Source organism: Aspergillus uvarum (genome assembly GCF_003184745.1).
Source record: "Aspergillus uvarum CBS 121591 unplaced genomic scaffold BO82scaffold_35, whole genome shotgun sequence".
NCBI classification, from domain to species: domain Eukaryota; kingdom Fungi; phylum Ascomycota; class Eurotiomycetes; order Eurotiales; family Aspergillaceae; genus Aspergillus; species Aspergillus uvarum.
The window spans coordinates 312540-327779 of NW_020291332.1; the positions used below are offsets into that span (position 1 = coordinate 312540).

The 15240-nt window shown below is 51.9% G+C and overlaps 4 protein-coding genes across 4 annotated transcripts; 2 read left to right on the forward strand and 2 right to left on the reverse strand.

The window, feature by feature from the left end:
- Positions 1-395: 395 nt before the first annotated feature.
- BO82DRAFT_433237 (uncharacterized protein) lies at positions 396-2133 on the forward strand. The gene is made up of 2 exons (XM_025640852.1): positions 396-643; positions 700-2133. Exon 2 carries the CDS (start codon positions 826-828, stop codon positions 1891-1893), a length of 1068 nt encoding a protein of 355 aa, XP_025490876.1. The 5' UTR covers positions 396-643; positions 700-825; the 3' UTR covers positions 1894-2133.
- Positions 2134-3978: 1845 nt separating this feature from the next.
- BO82DRAFT_375505 (adaptor protein NBP2) lies at positions 3979-6535 on the forward strand (the record flags this gene model as incomplete). Its single annotated transcript, XM_025637484.1, has 2 exons — positions 3979-5311; positions 6465-6535. The coding sequence occupies 2 exons, from the start codon at positions 3979-3981 to the stop codon at positions 6533-6535; spliced, it is 1404 nt and encodes a 467-aa protein (XP_025490877.1).
- On the reverse strand, positions 6467-8905 carry BO82DRAFT_106770 (ENTH domain-containing protein). Its single transcript, XM_025629768.1, has 4 exons — positions 8580-8905; positions 8406-8485; positions 8251-8332; positions 6467-8162 (listed from the first exon to the last, which is right to left on the reverse strand). Exons 1-4 carry the CDS (start codon positions 8604-8606, stop codon positions 6786-6788), a joined length of 1566 nt encoding a protein of 521 aa, XP_025490878.1. The 5' UTR covers positions 8607-8905; the 3' UTR covers positions 6467-6785.
- Positions 8906-9096: 191 nt separating this feature from the next.
- On the reverse strand, positions 9097-15065 carry BO82DRAFT_393008 (putative Ras GTPase activating protein; the record flags this gene model as incomplete). The annotated part of the gene is made up of 3 exons (XM_025638648.1): positions 9097-10331; positions 10386-10664; positions 10715-15065. 3 exons carry the CDS (start codon positions 15063-15065, stop codon positions 9442-9444), a joined length of 5520 nt encoding a protein of 1839 aa, XP_025490879.1. The 3' UTR covers positions 9097-9441.
- Positions 15066-15240: the final 175 nt, after the last annotated feature.

The window sequence follows — 15240 nt, forward strand, 5'->3', positions numbered from 1 at the left end:
TATATTCCAGCCCAGGTTAGGCGCCGTTGCTAATTTCAGACCTCAGTAGCGTCGCAAAATCCATCAATACCTGACCGATCTGATCTTCTTCTTCTTCATGCCATTCCCTTTCCCCCCTTCCGCGCTAGACATTGAAGACGAATCATGTCTGTCGCCTTTCTCCGGATCATCCAGGGCCAAAAAGCTTGGTAGCGCTTGCAAGGGGATCGATTGGTCCTACGATGTTCATCATGAATCTATTCCAGTCATGATCATGTTATTACATTGTCCCGTAGCGCCTAGAGAAACGAGCCTCTCATGACTGACGCAGCTTGGCCGAGTTTCCTCATTCTCTTTTGTTTCAAACGACTGGATTATACTGGACAACTGCTTTGACTCCTAATTTCTTTTGGGAAGTGAATTTGATCATAATAAGGCCCCCGAGGGCGACAATATCTGGAACGGGCACTCTCCTTCAATGTCATTGTTAACACCCAATGACTCCCATTTCCTTTGTGTTTGATTCATTGTACGTTGGGATTCTCCGCTAAATAGCCATTGTCCATCGCTATCATCCATTTTCTTTGAGTGGAACACTCCAGCAAAGTAGACCACGAGAGAAGATACATAAGACCCTTCTTGTCATAATGAGGCTATAAATTATGTATGAATCACCCCTGCCTTCTACAAACCATCATTGCATCTACTGACCACACACAGAAACCAACCACTAAAAATTTCTTGATAGAGAACCCCGCTGGCCGGTGTCTCAAATTGCGATTCCTCACACGAACAACGATTCAACGGAGCGTCTAGAAATCACCACAATTTGACAAAGACGCAATCATGCTCTTCATCCGTGGTACGGGATTGGGGGGGCTCCTGCTCGCCCTGGGCTTGTCAACTGCGAACGCACACTCCTGGGTGGAACAACTGACGGTCATCGCGCCAAATGGCACCTTTGTCGGAGCAACTGGCTACCCCCGCGGCAACGTCCAGCGGACCGCCGCTGGCTTCAGCGATACCGATATGACGTATCTCATCCCCCCGAACGGCCGGGCCAATCAAAGCGAGATCCTTTCCACCGACAAGATGTGCAAGGACAGCCAGCAGATGTACCAACAGACTGAAGGAAACCCCCGCCTGCAGGCCAGCGCGGGCGCAGCTATCGCTCTCCGTTATCAGGAAAACGGCCATGTGACCCTCCCCGGGACGCAGCCGGGGAAGCCCGCAAACCGCGGCACGGTCTACGTGTACGGGACCACCGAGCCCAAGGCAGACGAGAAGCTCCTGGACGTCCACCGCGTCTGGAACCGCGACGGCACGGGAGGCGACCGGCGCGGCGTGCTGCTGTCGGAGCAGAACTTCGATGACGGCCGGTGCTACCAGATCAACTCCGGGAATATCTCCGAGCATCGCCAGGCCGAGTTTCCTCACGTGGCCGACCAGACCATGGGCGCCGATCTGTGGTGTCAGCAGGATATCGCGCTACCAGCGAATGCGCCGTCCGGCAAGCCGTATACCTTGTATTGGGTGTGGGACTGGCCGACTGCGCCTGGTGTGACGGAAGCGCTGCCCAACGGAAAGCAGGAGATCTATACCACCTGCATCGACGTGGATGTTGTGGACAATGCTGCTATTACTGCGACGCATACGCACGTCAATGCTGGGGCTGCGGACTATGTGGAAGACCAACCTTTGGATAAGGCCTCGATCCCTTCGCAATTTGCTGAGATCATGGGCTCTCGTCCAGCCGTGGGTGGTGGTGAATCCAGTCAGCCTGTGCCATCGCCATCATCGACAGCGCCAGCCTCCGCATCGTCCATGCCAGCCTGCACGCCGTCCGAGCCAGCCTCCAAGACCACCTTCTTGACGATCTATAAGACCATCTATCCAAGCAGTACACCGGTTTGAGTGTTTCTATTCTTGATTTCGGAGCGTTGCTTTTGCACAAGTGTGCTCTCCCTTGCATATTCCGGGAGAAGAGGGTGATCGAGGCGAGCATGAGACGCTCTGAAGGTCATGGCAGATCGGGCAATTTTAGGACCTGTTGAAGGCCATTCTTTCTTTAATGATTCTGCTGCTCGGCTGGCTGAGCAGTACGAGCACGATCGTTCATGCTTTTTCTTTTAGTTTCCTTGATTGGATCAATAGACATTTTAACATTCAAAAATTTTGTTCTCTTTAAGAATGTATTATCGTGGGTATTTAGTCTGGCGTAGCTAGCCACCGTAAGGCTGTAAGGTCACAAGATGTAGCGATGTAGCCCAGAGGGGGAAAAGGAAACGCCAAGAATTCCCGCTGGCGTACGCTGGCATACCGCTAGAACTTGGCCTTTCTGTAGGGGGCGTTGAGCTGGATGTGCTGGCTGTGCATGGGTAGATATGGCTGTAGCAGTGGTGGTGGTGGTGGTGGTATGTAGGCAGGCAGGTACTGTATGTACTCAAGGAAGGAGGAAGGGAAGAAGGAAAGGAAGCAAGGATGAAACCTGAGGCAGTGTATCCCAAACAGGGATCGCCTGAGGCATCGGCGCCTGAAACACACACTAAGCCACGCGTGGACTGTCACGTGCATCCAGGCGAGTCTTCAGTCTCTCCGGATTAACTTATCATGAATTGATTGTCCCAGATCAACCGCGCGGCAATGTTGCCAAAAGACAGATCGAGTGGCTTGTCTGCATGAAGTCCTCTTTTTTGAAACGTGTTTCCGTGTTTCCGTGTTTCCTTGTTTCCTGATTGATTGATTGATTGATTCTTCTTGAAAAAGCAGAGGGCGGAAAAAGACCCGTGAGTCTTCCCAACCTACATTTCTCCCCCTCCCCGGAACTGCGCCTCGGTGATCCTTAACGCATTAACACATCGATTAACTAAAACTACACACTAGGCAAGGTAATCTCCGACGCTGGCCTCTGCCCTTCCCTCTTCGCCCTCACCTCGCTCCACCATTCTTTTAAGTTAGTTAGTGTTCTTTCTTATCCTTCTGTCTGTCAGTCTCAGTCTGTGTGTTTCTACTTTCTGCTTTCTTGTCCTGCAGGTGGTGTCATCTACAAGCGCCCACTTTCCCCCTCCTCTCCTCTCCTCCCCTCTCCTCTCCTCTCCTCTCCTCTCTTTCCCTCCCCTCCTTCTCCCTCATTCCCTCCCCCCGGTTCTCGCCTAAGATTCTTTGGCTTTCCCCTCCAGCGTCCCATGGGTTTTAGTAATCGCTGTCTCTAAAAGTGGCGTTTTTCCTCCCTGCCCTCGTTGCTAAATTTAGCATCCCCAGTTCTACCCTCCCTCCACCATCCAATCCACTCGACTGTCAAGCGCGGGACACCGAGACACCAAGCCCGGTCGAAAAAGCTTCCTGCCACTCTGCTTCCTTACAACCTCCCCCAACCCTGGGCGCCTGTCTTGAATATCTTGTCTCATCCCAGTCGTTTGGCCTGAACAACCTCTTCTCTATCGTGACCAATTAATTTCCTATCGCTTATGTGAGAGGGGAGCAGTCTGCATTGTGAAGATCGCTGTGGTATTCTGCGATTGATAGCCGCGCCTTGTCTGCCCTGCGCTGCCGACTCTCACTGGACCTTCCAGTAACCTGATTGACACCACCTCGCCTCTCTGGCGCCTAGGACCCCATCGTTCGTCGCTGCTCACTCCGAGGTTTCGAATTAGGACAATCCTGCTCGGCGCAGCCTCCTCCATCAACTCGATTTGCATCGTGCTTATACGCAAGGAGTTCCTGCCCTCCCCACCAATTCGGTCCGCACGCTTCTCTACCATTTCCCTGCCTGATCGAGTCGCACCAAGAGACGTTTTTCGGACGCAGGCTGGTAATTGAACTTCAGTGGGCGGGCGATCGCGATGCAAAGCTAGGGCGAACCGGTCTTTTGAGCATCCCCTTCATTTCCTCCCTGGGTTATAACATCCGACTTGACATCACTTCACACGACATTCTCGACACGCAATCACAATTCTCGCGCGCCGGATCGTCTCCACATAAGACTAGCATTTCATAGCCATGGCTTCTGCGGCATCATCTTCTCAGCCGCAGCAGGCGGCGTCTTCTGCGAACCTCACGGTCCTGCCTCCGATAGTGACGGATGCTTCAGCTAAGCGGCCGGGCCGTCAACGCTCTTCCTCATACGCCCGTGAGCGCCTGTCAACACATTCGAATGTCTCGCTTGCTTCACACAACCGGTCGCGGCCCGGGTCACATGTCTTTCCTATCTTCCATTCCAGCCTATCATATGCTCTGGTGCGCGATTTTGCATACCCACCGATACATCCCCTCCATTATGGTCCGCTGCCTCCCCGGGCATCCGTAGCTTCCACCCCGGCCAGTGAGCCACGACGCCTGTCTGACCCCCCGGCTCCGTGGGATAGTTCGCGTGGGCAGTGGTCTATGGGCCCCTGGAGCACTGATCACAGTTACGGGCATCAGCAGCTGCCTGCCATGTCCTTTGGCGATGGTCCGCCATACAGCGAAGACGAAGACTTACACAGTCCAGTTTTCTCCACGCCCCATCATCGGAAGAACAAGTCCACTGGCACCGATTCTAATGGGCGCAGGAGCCGGAAGTTCAATCGTGCACACGGAAGTGTATATTATGAGAATGACGCCGAACGGGGCACGCTCGTCAGCATGAATCCGGATGGCAGCGAGACTTACTATGTGAATGACGACGACCACGATGATATGGACGATGGCCCCGGGGGCGAGTATGTCACCTACCCAGCTAACGAAAGCCGGTTTTCCCGAGCGGGCGATTACGGCAATGACCAGGCTTATGGACACGAGGGTGACTTCGAATCCGAGGACGATTATGAAACACATCGGTATTCGCGTGATTTTCAATTTGCGGTGGGATGTCCCGACGAAGAGATGCATGGCAAAGCGGTTGCGCTCTTTGATTTCACACGCGAGCACGAGAATGAGCTGCCTCTGACCGAGGGGCAAGTGATCTTCGTGTCATACCGGCACGGTCAGGGCTGGCTGGTAGCGGAGGATCCCCGGACCGGCGAGAGTGGATTGGTTCCTGAGGAGTTCGTCCGGCTGCTCCGTGATATCGAAGGCGGGTTGACGTCGTTGAACGGCGAGCCCGATCCGGAAGATGAAGACGAGGGTCATCAGCATACGTACCATGATCCGGCCTCGAATAGAAGCTCTCATCAACAGACGATACCATCTGCCACGAACGAGCAACAGGCCCAGCAACAAGACCCGCCGAAAGCAACTCGTGAAGCTGTCATGAACGGAGAGAAAGGGGAAGAAGGTGCTCACAAGTCATCGTCGCTTAGCGGTGGCAACACTGATTCGAACCTGTCACATTTGAGCGCATCAGAAAAGCAGGGTATCGATGTCCCGACCGAGAAGAACAGTCACATTCAGGCCTGTTAAAATTAATTCCCCCACTGTATATGTCCCCCCCTCCTCTAACCCAGTTATCCTCCCTCGACGTACCTGGCCAAGGTACGGTATTAAGAGAAACGGCCTCCCAAACATATCCCTCCAAGACCCCTTTCTGGCTTTACCCTCCATCCTGGCCCCAGTCAAACCTGGCCATGCCATAAGAGACGGAGCGAACAGAAGAGAAAGAAAGGAAGCTGGTCGTCCCTAATTGCATCCATCCTGCATATCTGTTTCCCAATCTGTTTACTTATTGACACCCCCCATATCATAACCTACTACGCTATATTATTGTTCTTCGTTCCCCGGCTGGAACTACTGTGATCTCAAATATATTTCTCTTCCTTTTCTCCTCCACTTCCTCGTTTACACATAGCAACAACAACCACTTCCGCTAGCCTTGGTGAAACAACATTTTCCACACACGCCACACGCAACGTATACGGTACAATTCATACATGGGGTATTATGATATCAATTCTTTTTCTTCTTTGCTTTCTTTTTCCGACTACCCTGATGTTTTCCTTCAGTTGTGTTTCGCAATCACGTTTCTTCTTTAGCGTGGGAGGAAAATCCGTCATACCTTGTTTTGTGTTTATTTTGATTCTGTCCACGGACAACTGTAGTGTTATTTCTCTCCACCAATGATAAAGAAGGAGTGTGTGTATGAACCGGCATACGAGGCTTAGTTTTCTCTTCTTTATGTATCCTCTTCTCAAACTAGAAAGAAGAAAATGGACACATGATTAGTGTAGTAGTCACATCTATTCATTGTCGCGTCCCACCGGGGGGGAGGGGGGGCAGTAGACCCGGTAGATTTACTGCATTACTATACACCGCCGCGTCAATCTAGGTCTGTATGTGTCCCGGGCCATTGTTGATGTATACGGTACAAAATCCACGGACTTAACTCGGGACTATATCTAGCTCCCCCGCATAAGCGGGAAGATAGATGTATGTACATCAATCGCATGGATGAGAAGCCCTTTAAAGTCTACGGACACAACACAACAGCCGCAAAGCAAAGCTCAGCTTGAAAGGCTAGCCAGCATTCATCATCCCTTGCTTTCCTATATCTAACCTCCCCTCCCCCCCAGCCCCCCCTACCAAATCATCATCTAAGCAACAGAAGCAAAGCGAAAGCAACATAAGTATCTCCCAAGTATAGACACAGACAAGATACCACAAGAAATAGAGCAGAAAAGAAGAAGAAGAAGAAGAAGAAGAAGAAGAAGAAGAAAAATGCTTGCTATTTTGTAAGCGACAACACGAAGAAAAAAAGAAACGCGAAAATCTCTCGAGATGATTTTTTCCAGAACAAAAAAAAAAAGCAATCATACATCGGTATAACGTATAACATTGGCCCAAGAAAGAAGATAGTAGAAGAAAAGAAAGAAAAAAGGCAGTAGTCATCCCGTCTAGCCTAGCAAATCATCAAACGCCGAACTACCACCCGTCGACTTTGCGCCACCGCCGTACTGGCTCTGCGATGGCGAGGTCACATTGCTCGTGGCGGGGGCGCCCCAGATCCCAGCGCTGGCTTTCTCCTTGGCCATGCTGGCGAGGTTGGGCCCGCGGCTGGCGTTGGCGTTGGCCTTTGCGAGACCGGCGCTGGCGCTGGCAGAGGACCAGATGGATCCGAAGGCGTCGCCGCCGGAGGGTTTGGAGGCGGCGGCGGCGGTGGGCTTGGATCCGGCAGAGGCGGTGGTCGTGGTGGAGGTGAAGGAGGAGGTTGAGGGCATGCCGGGCCGGTGGCCGGAGACGATGTGGCCGCCGCCGCCGCCGCCGCCGCCGCCGCTGAGAGGAGGCTGGCCGGCGGAGACGGAAGTGAAGTAATTGGGGGTGGCGGCTTGGAAGCCGCTGGGTCTGGGTTGAGCTTGGGCGGGCTTGTGCGGTTGCGCCAGAGAGCTTTGGGACAGGGTGGGCGAGGCGACGGTGCTCGAGGTCGGGGTCGGCGTCATCGACGTGAATCCGACGATGCCGCTCAGGTTCGATCCTTGGGTGCCGGATACAGGCTTGGGCGCGGCGAATTGCGTGCTGGAGGTCGTGCTGACGGTGGATGCGGGACCGGGGATGGAGAATTGCGCGGAAGATGCCGGGGCGGGCGCCGGGGTGGCAGATTGGAAGTCGTCGAAGTCATCGTCGTCGCCGGTGGTGGTGTTGAGGATGTCGAAACCGCTGCTAGCACTGGCTCCCGCGGGCTGTTTCGACGTGGACGCTGTCGTTGTGGCCGACTCTTCGCTGAAATCAAATAGGTCGGCCTCGGGCGCCTTGGGCTTCGGAGGCTCCGGTTGCTTCGCTGGACGAGCGCGAGGGCTAGCTGCACGGCGCCGTGCGGGAGCGGCATCGGCCTCATCGTATTCATCATACTCATCGAAGCGGTTCGAGCGACTGCCGGAATCGTTGAAATCGCCGGTGTTGCCTCCGAAGCCGCCGCCATCGCCATATACACCACCACTGTATCCACCGAAGGACAGACTTTCGCTGCCAAAGCCTCCGTATCTGCCCGAGCCAGAGCTCGACATCCCACCGCTGATGTGTGAACCTCCCTCAAACCCGCCGAATTTGTTCTTGTTGGTCCGCGCCTTCTTCCTCTCTGAGCGAATCAAGTCGACATCACCGAGCAGCTTGACCAATTCCGACGATCGATTGCGTACGTTAATACCCTGGTCCTTTCCGTTCTGATCGATGAAGTGGAATTGGCGAAGCATGCGGAGGAGTGACATGTGGGAGCGCGCATCATCAACAACGCGCTCGGAACCATTCTTGACCAAGAATTCCAGAAGCTGGAGAGCCTGGTGTCCGCGAAGAAGTCAACCGTCAGCCAGGTCCCCCCGAGGAAATGTTGACAAAAAGTTGTCGAAGACAGCGAGCAAAACTGACCTTGTAAATCTGTCGCCATTCCTCGGCAGTCTTGTCCGTGAAGCGCTTGTAAATCATAGGCATAATCTCATTAAGCAATTGACTGTGTGCATCGGCGTCTTATCAGCAACTATACTCTCACCAATGAATGCGACAGGGGCCGGGGGGCGACTGACTAGCTGTGGGTTCCGCTCGCAATTTCGTGCATCAGTGAGTTGGAAGCACCCCATGGCTCATTGTTCGTAGCTTCGCGAACCTGCTTGGTGTAAGTGCGGTGCTCATCACCACCACGGCCTTTGTCCGGAAATCAGGAGAGCGGGGCGGAAGTGCCGGGGAGAGGAGCGACGGACCTTGGCCTCCATTTCAGTGTAGTTCATGACAGCTAAAGCAGTTAATTACATTGTTTGACCCGACGGGAACGTGTTACAGGCAAGCAAGCAAGAGAGCTGGCGCATTAGAAATGGGCTTCGCCAAAAGGAGACCTACCATTCTGGACCTTGCGGACACCCGCCTTGAGATCATACAAGGTCAGGTTGCTGACCTGGTCTTTGAGACTGGAGAAATCCATGGCGCCTTGATTTCAACACGCGATCAAATGACGGTCAACAAACGAGAAGCACGGGGAATAAAATGGGAAGTTAGCCAGTGAAAAGGAAGTGAACGGGGTCTCTTAGAGGGGGATTGGAAAGTAGGACATGTTCATCAACTCCAGCTGGCATCGATCGCCGTTTGGGCCCGAAGACGTCACGTGGCAGCCCCTGACCCGACTATCGCTGCGTCATCCTCTTCTGACTCGATCTACTCATGTACATAGTACTACTGTACGTAGGACTTACAACAACTATTTCTGAACCCCAATTTCAAGAACCGGGATTGACCATGACTCATTATTGTTTCCACGGCAGTCAAGCATGCAATACGTACAGCTTAGCATAAAAGCTACACACATAAGATCATCAAATCATCATAGAATAGACATGCACTCAGTATCATCCAAGGACAAAGGGGCAAAACAAAGGCATAACAACGAACACGAGGGGTAATCATCGAAGATAAGGAGCTCGTCTCTGTGCATCAAACTCGCCGAGCTCTCGTCATGTTCAACATGCTATAACAGGAAAAGACGTGGGATATCACAATAGCATAAGAGGGTAGAAGATATAGAGAGAAAATGAAAAGAAAAGAAACAACATCATGTTGCGAGGTCCTCAATTATTCATTGTAGAACTTCCTCATTATGAGATGCAAGAAAAGGTTGACGTTCACCCGAAGCTGTCCGTCGAAGAAGTCAAGAAATTGCATGTTGTTGAACTGGGCCTGGAGCAAATCATCCAATGGTACCTGGGCGTTGGCACCTGGAATCATCATCGGACCACTGCTGCCATCCAGAGTAAAAACACCAACTTCATTACTCGAGATCGTGAGGTCGACACGGTCCCATTGGCGCTCGGTGTATCCTTTCCAGTGCACAAGAACACCCTTGTCGGCCAGGTTCCGAGCCGAGTACTTGTAAGAGCCAAACTTGAAAACCTTGCCCGATTTCTGAAGCTCACGTTGGTGGTCCCATTGCTTGGTGAAAGGCATAAGGAACCTCTTCTTCCCCTTCTTGTTCTGCAGGGTGATCATCGCCTGCTCAATATAGTCATTGTACGTCTTCAGCTGCTGATCCAGCCAGACAGCTTGGTCATTGAGACGTGCAAGCGTCATTCGTGCGCTATCCAACTCTCGCTCCCGTTGAATTCTCCGGCGGTGCTTGGTCCGGATATCAATAGCGATCGCGTTCAAGAGATCCTGGTAGTAGTTGTCACGGCGGATCTTCCCAGTCTGTTCGAGGTGCAAGATATTCTCAAGTGCCGTCCGCTTGAGCTCGGAGTAACTCATGGAAGCAATGTCCACCATCGTGTTGGCCTCCGCATATGCGCTTCGCCTGGTGTTGTTTGCACTCAGTTCATCGCGCACCAGCATCATCCATTTTTCCTCGTCTTCGTCGGTGGGTGGCTTGACCATGATCTCCAATAAGTTGGCACCCGTTTGAACTCTGATGATGTACAGGATGCATCGTTTTGTTTCCATGAACAAAGCCTTGACATCTGCCTCAGGGTCTGGATCGCAAGTCAGCTATCAACACGCATTGGCCGGAATTCAAAACAACTCACCTTCAACCTGTGCAAGCTTTGGATTCAGTGTGAGACTGATTTCAGAGGAGTTGACACTCATTAACTCGCTCTCATTGGATTTCACATTTCCGAGGTCACGGATGACTTCTTTCAGGATATCATCTTGGGTTGGGCACATGTACTGTATCTCACTGGCGACGAGTTGATGGATGGAGAAGATATCCGCCATCTTGATGTACAAGGTGGGCTTCGTTTTGGCGTAGAGATCATTAAACTCATCGATGTCGAAGTAATCCTCTGCATTCTGAACAGAGATCACTGTATAACAGTCAGTACCGGAAGAGAATTTTGTCCATGTTTCTACTCACTGTCACCCCAGGTCTGGCCAAGCCGTTGAATGGAGTCACCGATGTAATTGTTCAAGGGCTGGAGGTAGACATTCTCCGCACCGAAAAGTCGTCCGGAAGCTACTTGCGCAATCACCTTGGCAATCTCAGAAAGGTTTCGCTTCTGCTCTTGAGTCAAACCTCGATCCACCACACCGTACTTCTCGGGTTCGAAAATGGCAGGCTGGAAATAATTCCTCCATACCCAATGGCCGACAGTTTGGAGGATAAATCCAGGGTCTTCGTTGGAAAATCTTGATAGCAAGCTCTCATATATCTCTTTTGCGATATACCGAATACCGAAGGGCATCCGATAAAGTAGCTCTTCAAAGGCAGAAAAAAATTGATCGGCAATATCACGAAGGTCCTGAAGGTTTTGAATGAAAGTCGCCCTGGTTTCGGGATCTCGAATGGCCTCCTCTCGGGGGATATCAGGTCGACGCCTGCTTCTCTTCCCAGTCCGCAGTTCCTCATTATTAATGGCTGAACGATAGATCTGCATTGGGTCACTTTCCAGGTCCAGTTCCGGGTTTTCGATGATGTTCTCTCGAACGACAGGTCCCAGCGTGTCCCGCATGAACTTGCGGTCTCGGGGAGACTTGATATAAGATGCGAAGAGTTTGTTCCAGAACGCATTGCAGCGCAAGTATTCATGCAGCGAGTCGAAGCTCTCAATCTCTTCTCGCGCTGAACGTGCGAGCAGCCTGATCAAGTAGTACTCCTCTCGCCTCTTCTGCGAATAGCCAAAAAGCCCCATCATCAGGTGTCTGATCCGCTCGTATTCCTTCTCGGAGGTGTTGAGCTCACGCAGACGCCGGAAGAGCTTGGCCAAGTACTGCGATTGGGTCTGAAGAAGGAAGAAGAACACCTGATATTGTTCAAGTTTTCTCCTTGACGTCTTGTTCAGGGCCTTGAGATCGAAGGGGTCTGTGGACGAGATCTCTCTGTTGGGCAGCAGGCTACCAACGTGACCGCCGAAGTGCTTTTGGTGCTTGACGACTTCATCAAGGGTGATCTTGTTCTTTACCAGCAGAGCGATCTTGATATCGAGCTGACTAATGTACTGTTCCGCTAGCTCGTTTTGTCGAACTTGCTGAACTACCAACTTTCTTGTTCGCTCAAACTCAATCTCCTCGTCGAAGTCAAATTCGCTGTCATTCAATAGGTGCACGAAGCCTTTAACAGTCCCTACTGGAGGATTCTTGCCGGTAGTAAGACTCTTGTATGCTTGACCCTGAATTCTTCCTCGCACATAACTTTGCGCCTTGATAACCTTTTCCATATTTTGGCGATAATATTGACGTTTCTCTTCGAATTTCGAGCGGACTAGGTATCCACGTATGTGCGATTGGAGCTCAATGACAACATCTTCTTCGGCAACAAGGTCTGCCAGCATTTGGCCAACTTCAACCCGGATCAGCATCGCTCGAATTTGTGCCTGCAATTGGCTGACTTCATCCTCACAGTCCTCAAGCTCGTCCAGATCTCCGCCAACCTTGATTCTGAGAACTGCCGCACGAGCGAGAGCCTGGAGATGTGTGATCACCATTGCTTCATCCTGCAAGGCCTCGGCGTCGGCTGCCAATCGTCTCCTGAGGATGGAGCCTCGACCCATAGATTGTAATTTCAGGATGGAAGTCTCTGCTTCTGCCAGTGCTGCTTTTTGCGACCGGATTTCAGACCGGATCACATTCGCTCTCGCTCTGCTCTGAAGTAGAATTGCCGCCTGGGTATGTTCATTAAGGTCCTGTCGAAGCTGCTGAAGGGCTGTTCTCACTGCCCCACCACGAGCCAGTGATTGAAGCGAGACGCAGTCGCTGGTCGTCTCCTCAAGTGCTACCGCTTGTTGATGCTGACACTCTCTTAGTGCACGGCCTCGAGCAACCGCTTGAATAGTAGTAATGGCGGTCAACTCAAGGGCGAGCGCTTCCTTGATCTCAGCAATGGACTTTCTCATCAGCATCCCGCGAATCTTCCCTTGTAGAGACACCGTGGACGCTTCAGTGCTACTGATCTCTGCGTTCTGCACATTCACCTGCTGCCGTAAGATGCCGGCTCTGATGATTGACTGGAGTGCTGTTATTTCATCTCCCGCCGACCGTGTGGCTTCATGCAGTTCAGAGACTTGGCTGCGTTGCAGAGTACCTCGGATATGTGCCTGTAGTGCCGTGATACTGTCTTCCACGGAGCGTAGAGCTTCACTCTGCTGTGAGACTAGGCTGCGTTGCAGGGCACCTCTGATATATGCTTGAAGTTTCGCGATATTGTCCTCAGCGGAATGCGCGGTTTCGTATTGCTGCGAGACCTGGTTACGTTGCAGAGCTCCTCGGATAATCGCTTGAAGTGCGGTGATGCTGTCCGCAGCGGATTGAACAGCTTCCAGCTGCGTTGAAACTTGACTGCGCTGGAGAGCACCCCGGATAGCAGCTTGCAGTAGTCGGACCTCATTTTCCGCGAATCTTGTATCCTCGTACATCTCTGATACAGTCTTGCGCTGCAAGGCTCCTCTCATCGCCGCCTGAATCTGTTTGATGCCGGATTCCTCTTTCCGAATCTGATTTCGCAAATAGTCAACGTCGGCCCTTGCTTTGGCGCCACGAATGAGGCTTTGTAGCTGCATGATACCCGTTTCGTTGGCCTGGTGGTGTTTCTGGACACTACTCTGGCGGCTTCGCACAAGGAATGCTCGGCAAAGCGCTTGAAGATTTGTGGCAAAGGTCTTCATGTCCAAGCGATATTGAATGATTTGACGGGCCCAGTCAGCGCGAATCCGGGATTGCAATTCCACCAAGAAAGGTTCAAAGTCCCAAAGGTCATTCATAAGGTTTCCCAGCTTCAAGCGCGTCATTGCGCCTCTAATTTGAGCTTGGAAATCAGCAATTGACGCTTCGCTCTCGTGCAACTCGCGTTGGATTCTCTCCTCTTCGGATTCTGGCTCCGGCTCCGGCTCCGGCTCAGGTTCTGCCCCGAAATTCGCAGCCATTCCCGAAAAGCTAGGCATGCTGACACCAGCCTTATCGAGACCCTTCTGTGTTTGCTCCAGCTCGTGGTGTTCGAATTCAAGCTGGCCTACGAGATTTCCCATGCGAAACTCAACAAGGCCTTTCTTGAACAGCAGCCATGATAGGGCATGAACGCAGTGTATGACTTTGGGAATATTCTTCTTCTCATATAGATCAATCAGCTCGAACCTGAAAAGTTCGGGCAATTCCACATCATCCAAGAATCGGAAAAACATGGCGATATTATCCGAGTGTCGATATTGAAGTTTCGGATGTCTGAATATTCGAAACGTCCGGTTGGGATTCATCGCTTGTACCACTTCTGCAAGCGTCACACCATCGCGAAGAGCTTCCTCTAGTTGCACGATCGGAGGGATTTGCTTCTGGATAACTTCCTCGATCCACTCTTTAGCTTCTCCAATATGGCACAAGTATTCGTAAGCCTGTAGGAATTGTCGCTGTTTGTCCATCCAATTGCCTGCCGCCCAGGCCGACGCGGGCTTCTTGCGCACGATGCTGGAGCCATCTTTTTTAGCCACTGAGTCTGCTCTCTTCAAACGCCGTCGTCCTTGCAGTCCTATCACAGAAGAGCTGTAGGTATCAAGGCCGAATTCATCTGTTTCTCCCGCTTTTGCGAATTTCGAGAGCGTCCGCAGGTGACCTGTCGATGATTTCTGGAATGTTTCGAGCTCAGGCGCCGAAAGGGTATGCGTGATTGGTGCAGGACTGGACAAGCTATGAGAATGTTGCGGTTTCATGTGGGGTCGCGTGTGAGGTGAAACAGTATGCGGTTGCATATCAAGAGGCACTTCGCTTTTGGTAGGTGTTGTTGAGGCGTGCGAGTCCGTATCTTTCAATTCTTCGATGTCATGATGAAATGTGTTACGAGAGGTAGGTGTTTGGGGACGATTTTCCTTCCAGTACTGCGGATGGTCGACAGTCTGGCTGCGAGAATGGCGGTAAATGGACTGTTTATTCGAGGGGGGCGATGCATTAGGTGCTTGAGAGAGTGGCCGCAAAGAACGGCGAATGTTCTCGTATGTTGCGCCCGCGTTGGACAAAGTTCCCACTTCGGAGCGCCCTCCGGCCATTTTGTCGAACGGACTCTTATTCAGTTCACTCTTCCCTCGTCTATGACTGATACTGGGCATCGATCCGATTGATGCAGTCGATGAGACAGTACTGGTGCGACTGGGGGCGAGGGAATTGGTGGAGGCAGTGTAGATAGACGAGCTTGTGGATGCTGTTGATCCATGGCGGAGTGGACTCGTTGTTGTTTCGTCTGCGAAATCCGTCTGCGTACGTCGGAGACTGGCTAGGTGGCTTGACATAACGGATGCCGTTCCGTGGACGAGATTGCTAGAACCAATGAAAATATAAGATACTCGATCTCAATTGGCCGCATACCTGCTTCTCCAAGCGAAGCAGTGAAACGGTATTGAAGGTAGATGTATAGGAATATGTGTGTCAATTTGACGAAGGCGGAATGTTCATTCAAGGACTTCT

Bases quoted from the DNA above. Each gene is read 5' to 3' on its own strand.
- BO82DRAFT_433237 (XM_025640852.1), top strand. From the start codon at position 826: ATGCTCTTCATCCGTGGTACGGGATTGGGGGGGCTCCTGCTCGCCCTG.
- BO82DRAFT_106770 (XM_025629768.1), bottom strand. From the start codon at position 8,606: ATGAACTACACTGAAATGGAGGCCAAG. The intron at 8,486-8,579 runs GTCCGTCGCTCC...TACACCAAGCAG, and splicing joins ACACTGAAATGGAGGCCAAG to GTTCGCGAAGCTACGAACAA. The intron at 8,163-8,250 runs GTCAGTTTTGCT...CGCGGACACCAG, and splicing joins AATGGCGACAGATTTACAAG to GCTCTCCAGCTTCTGGAATT.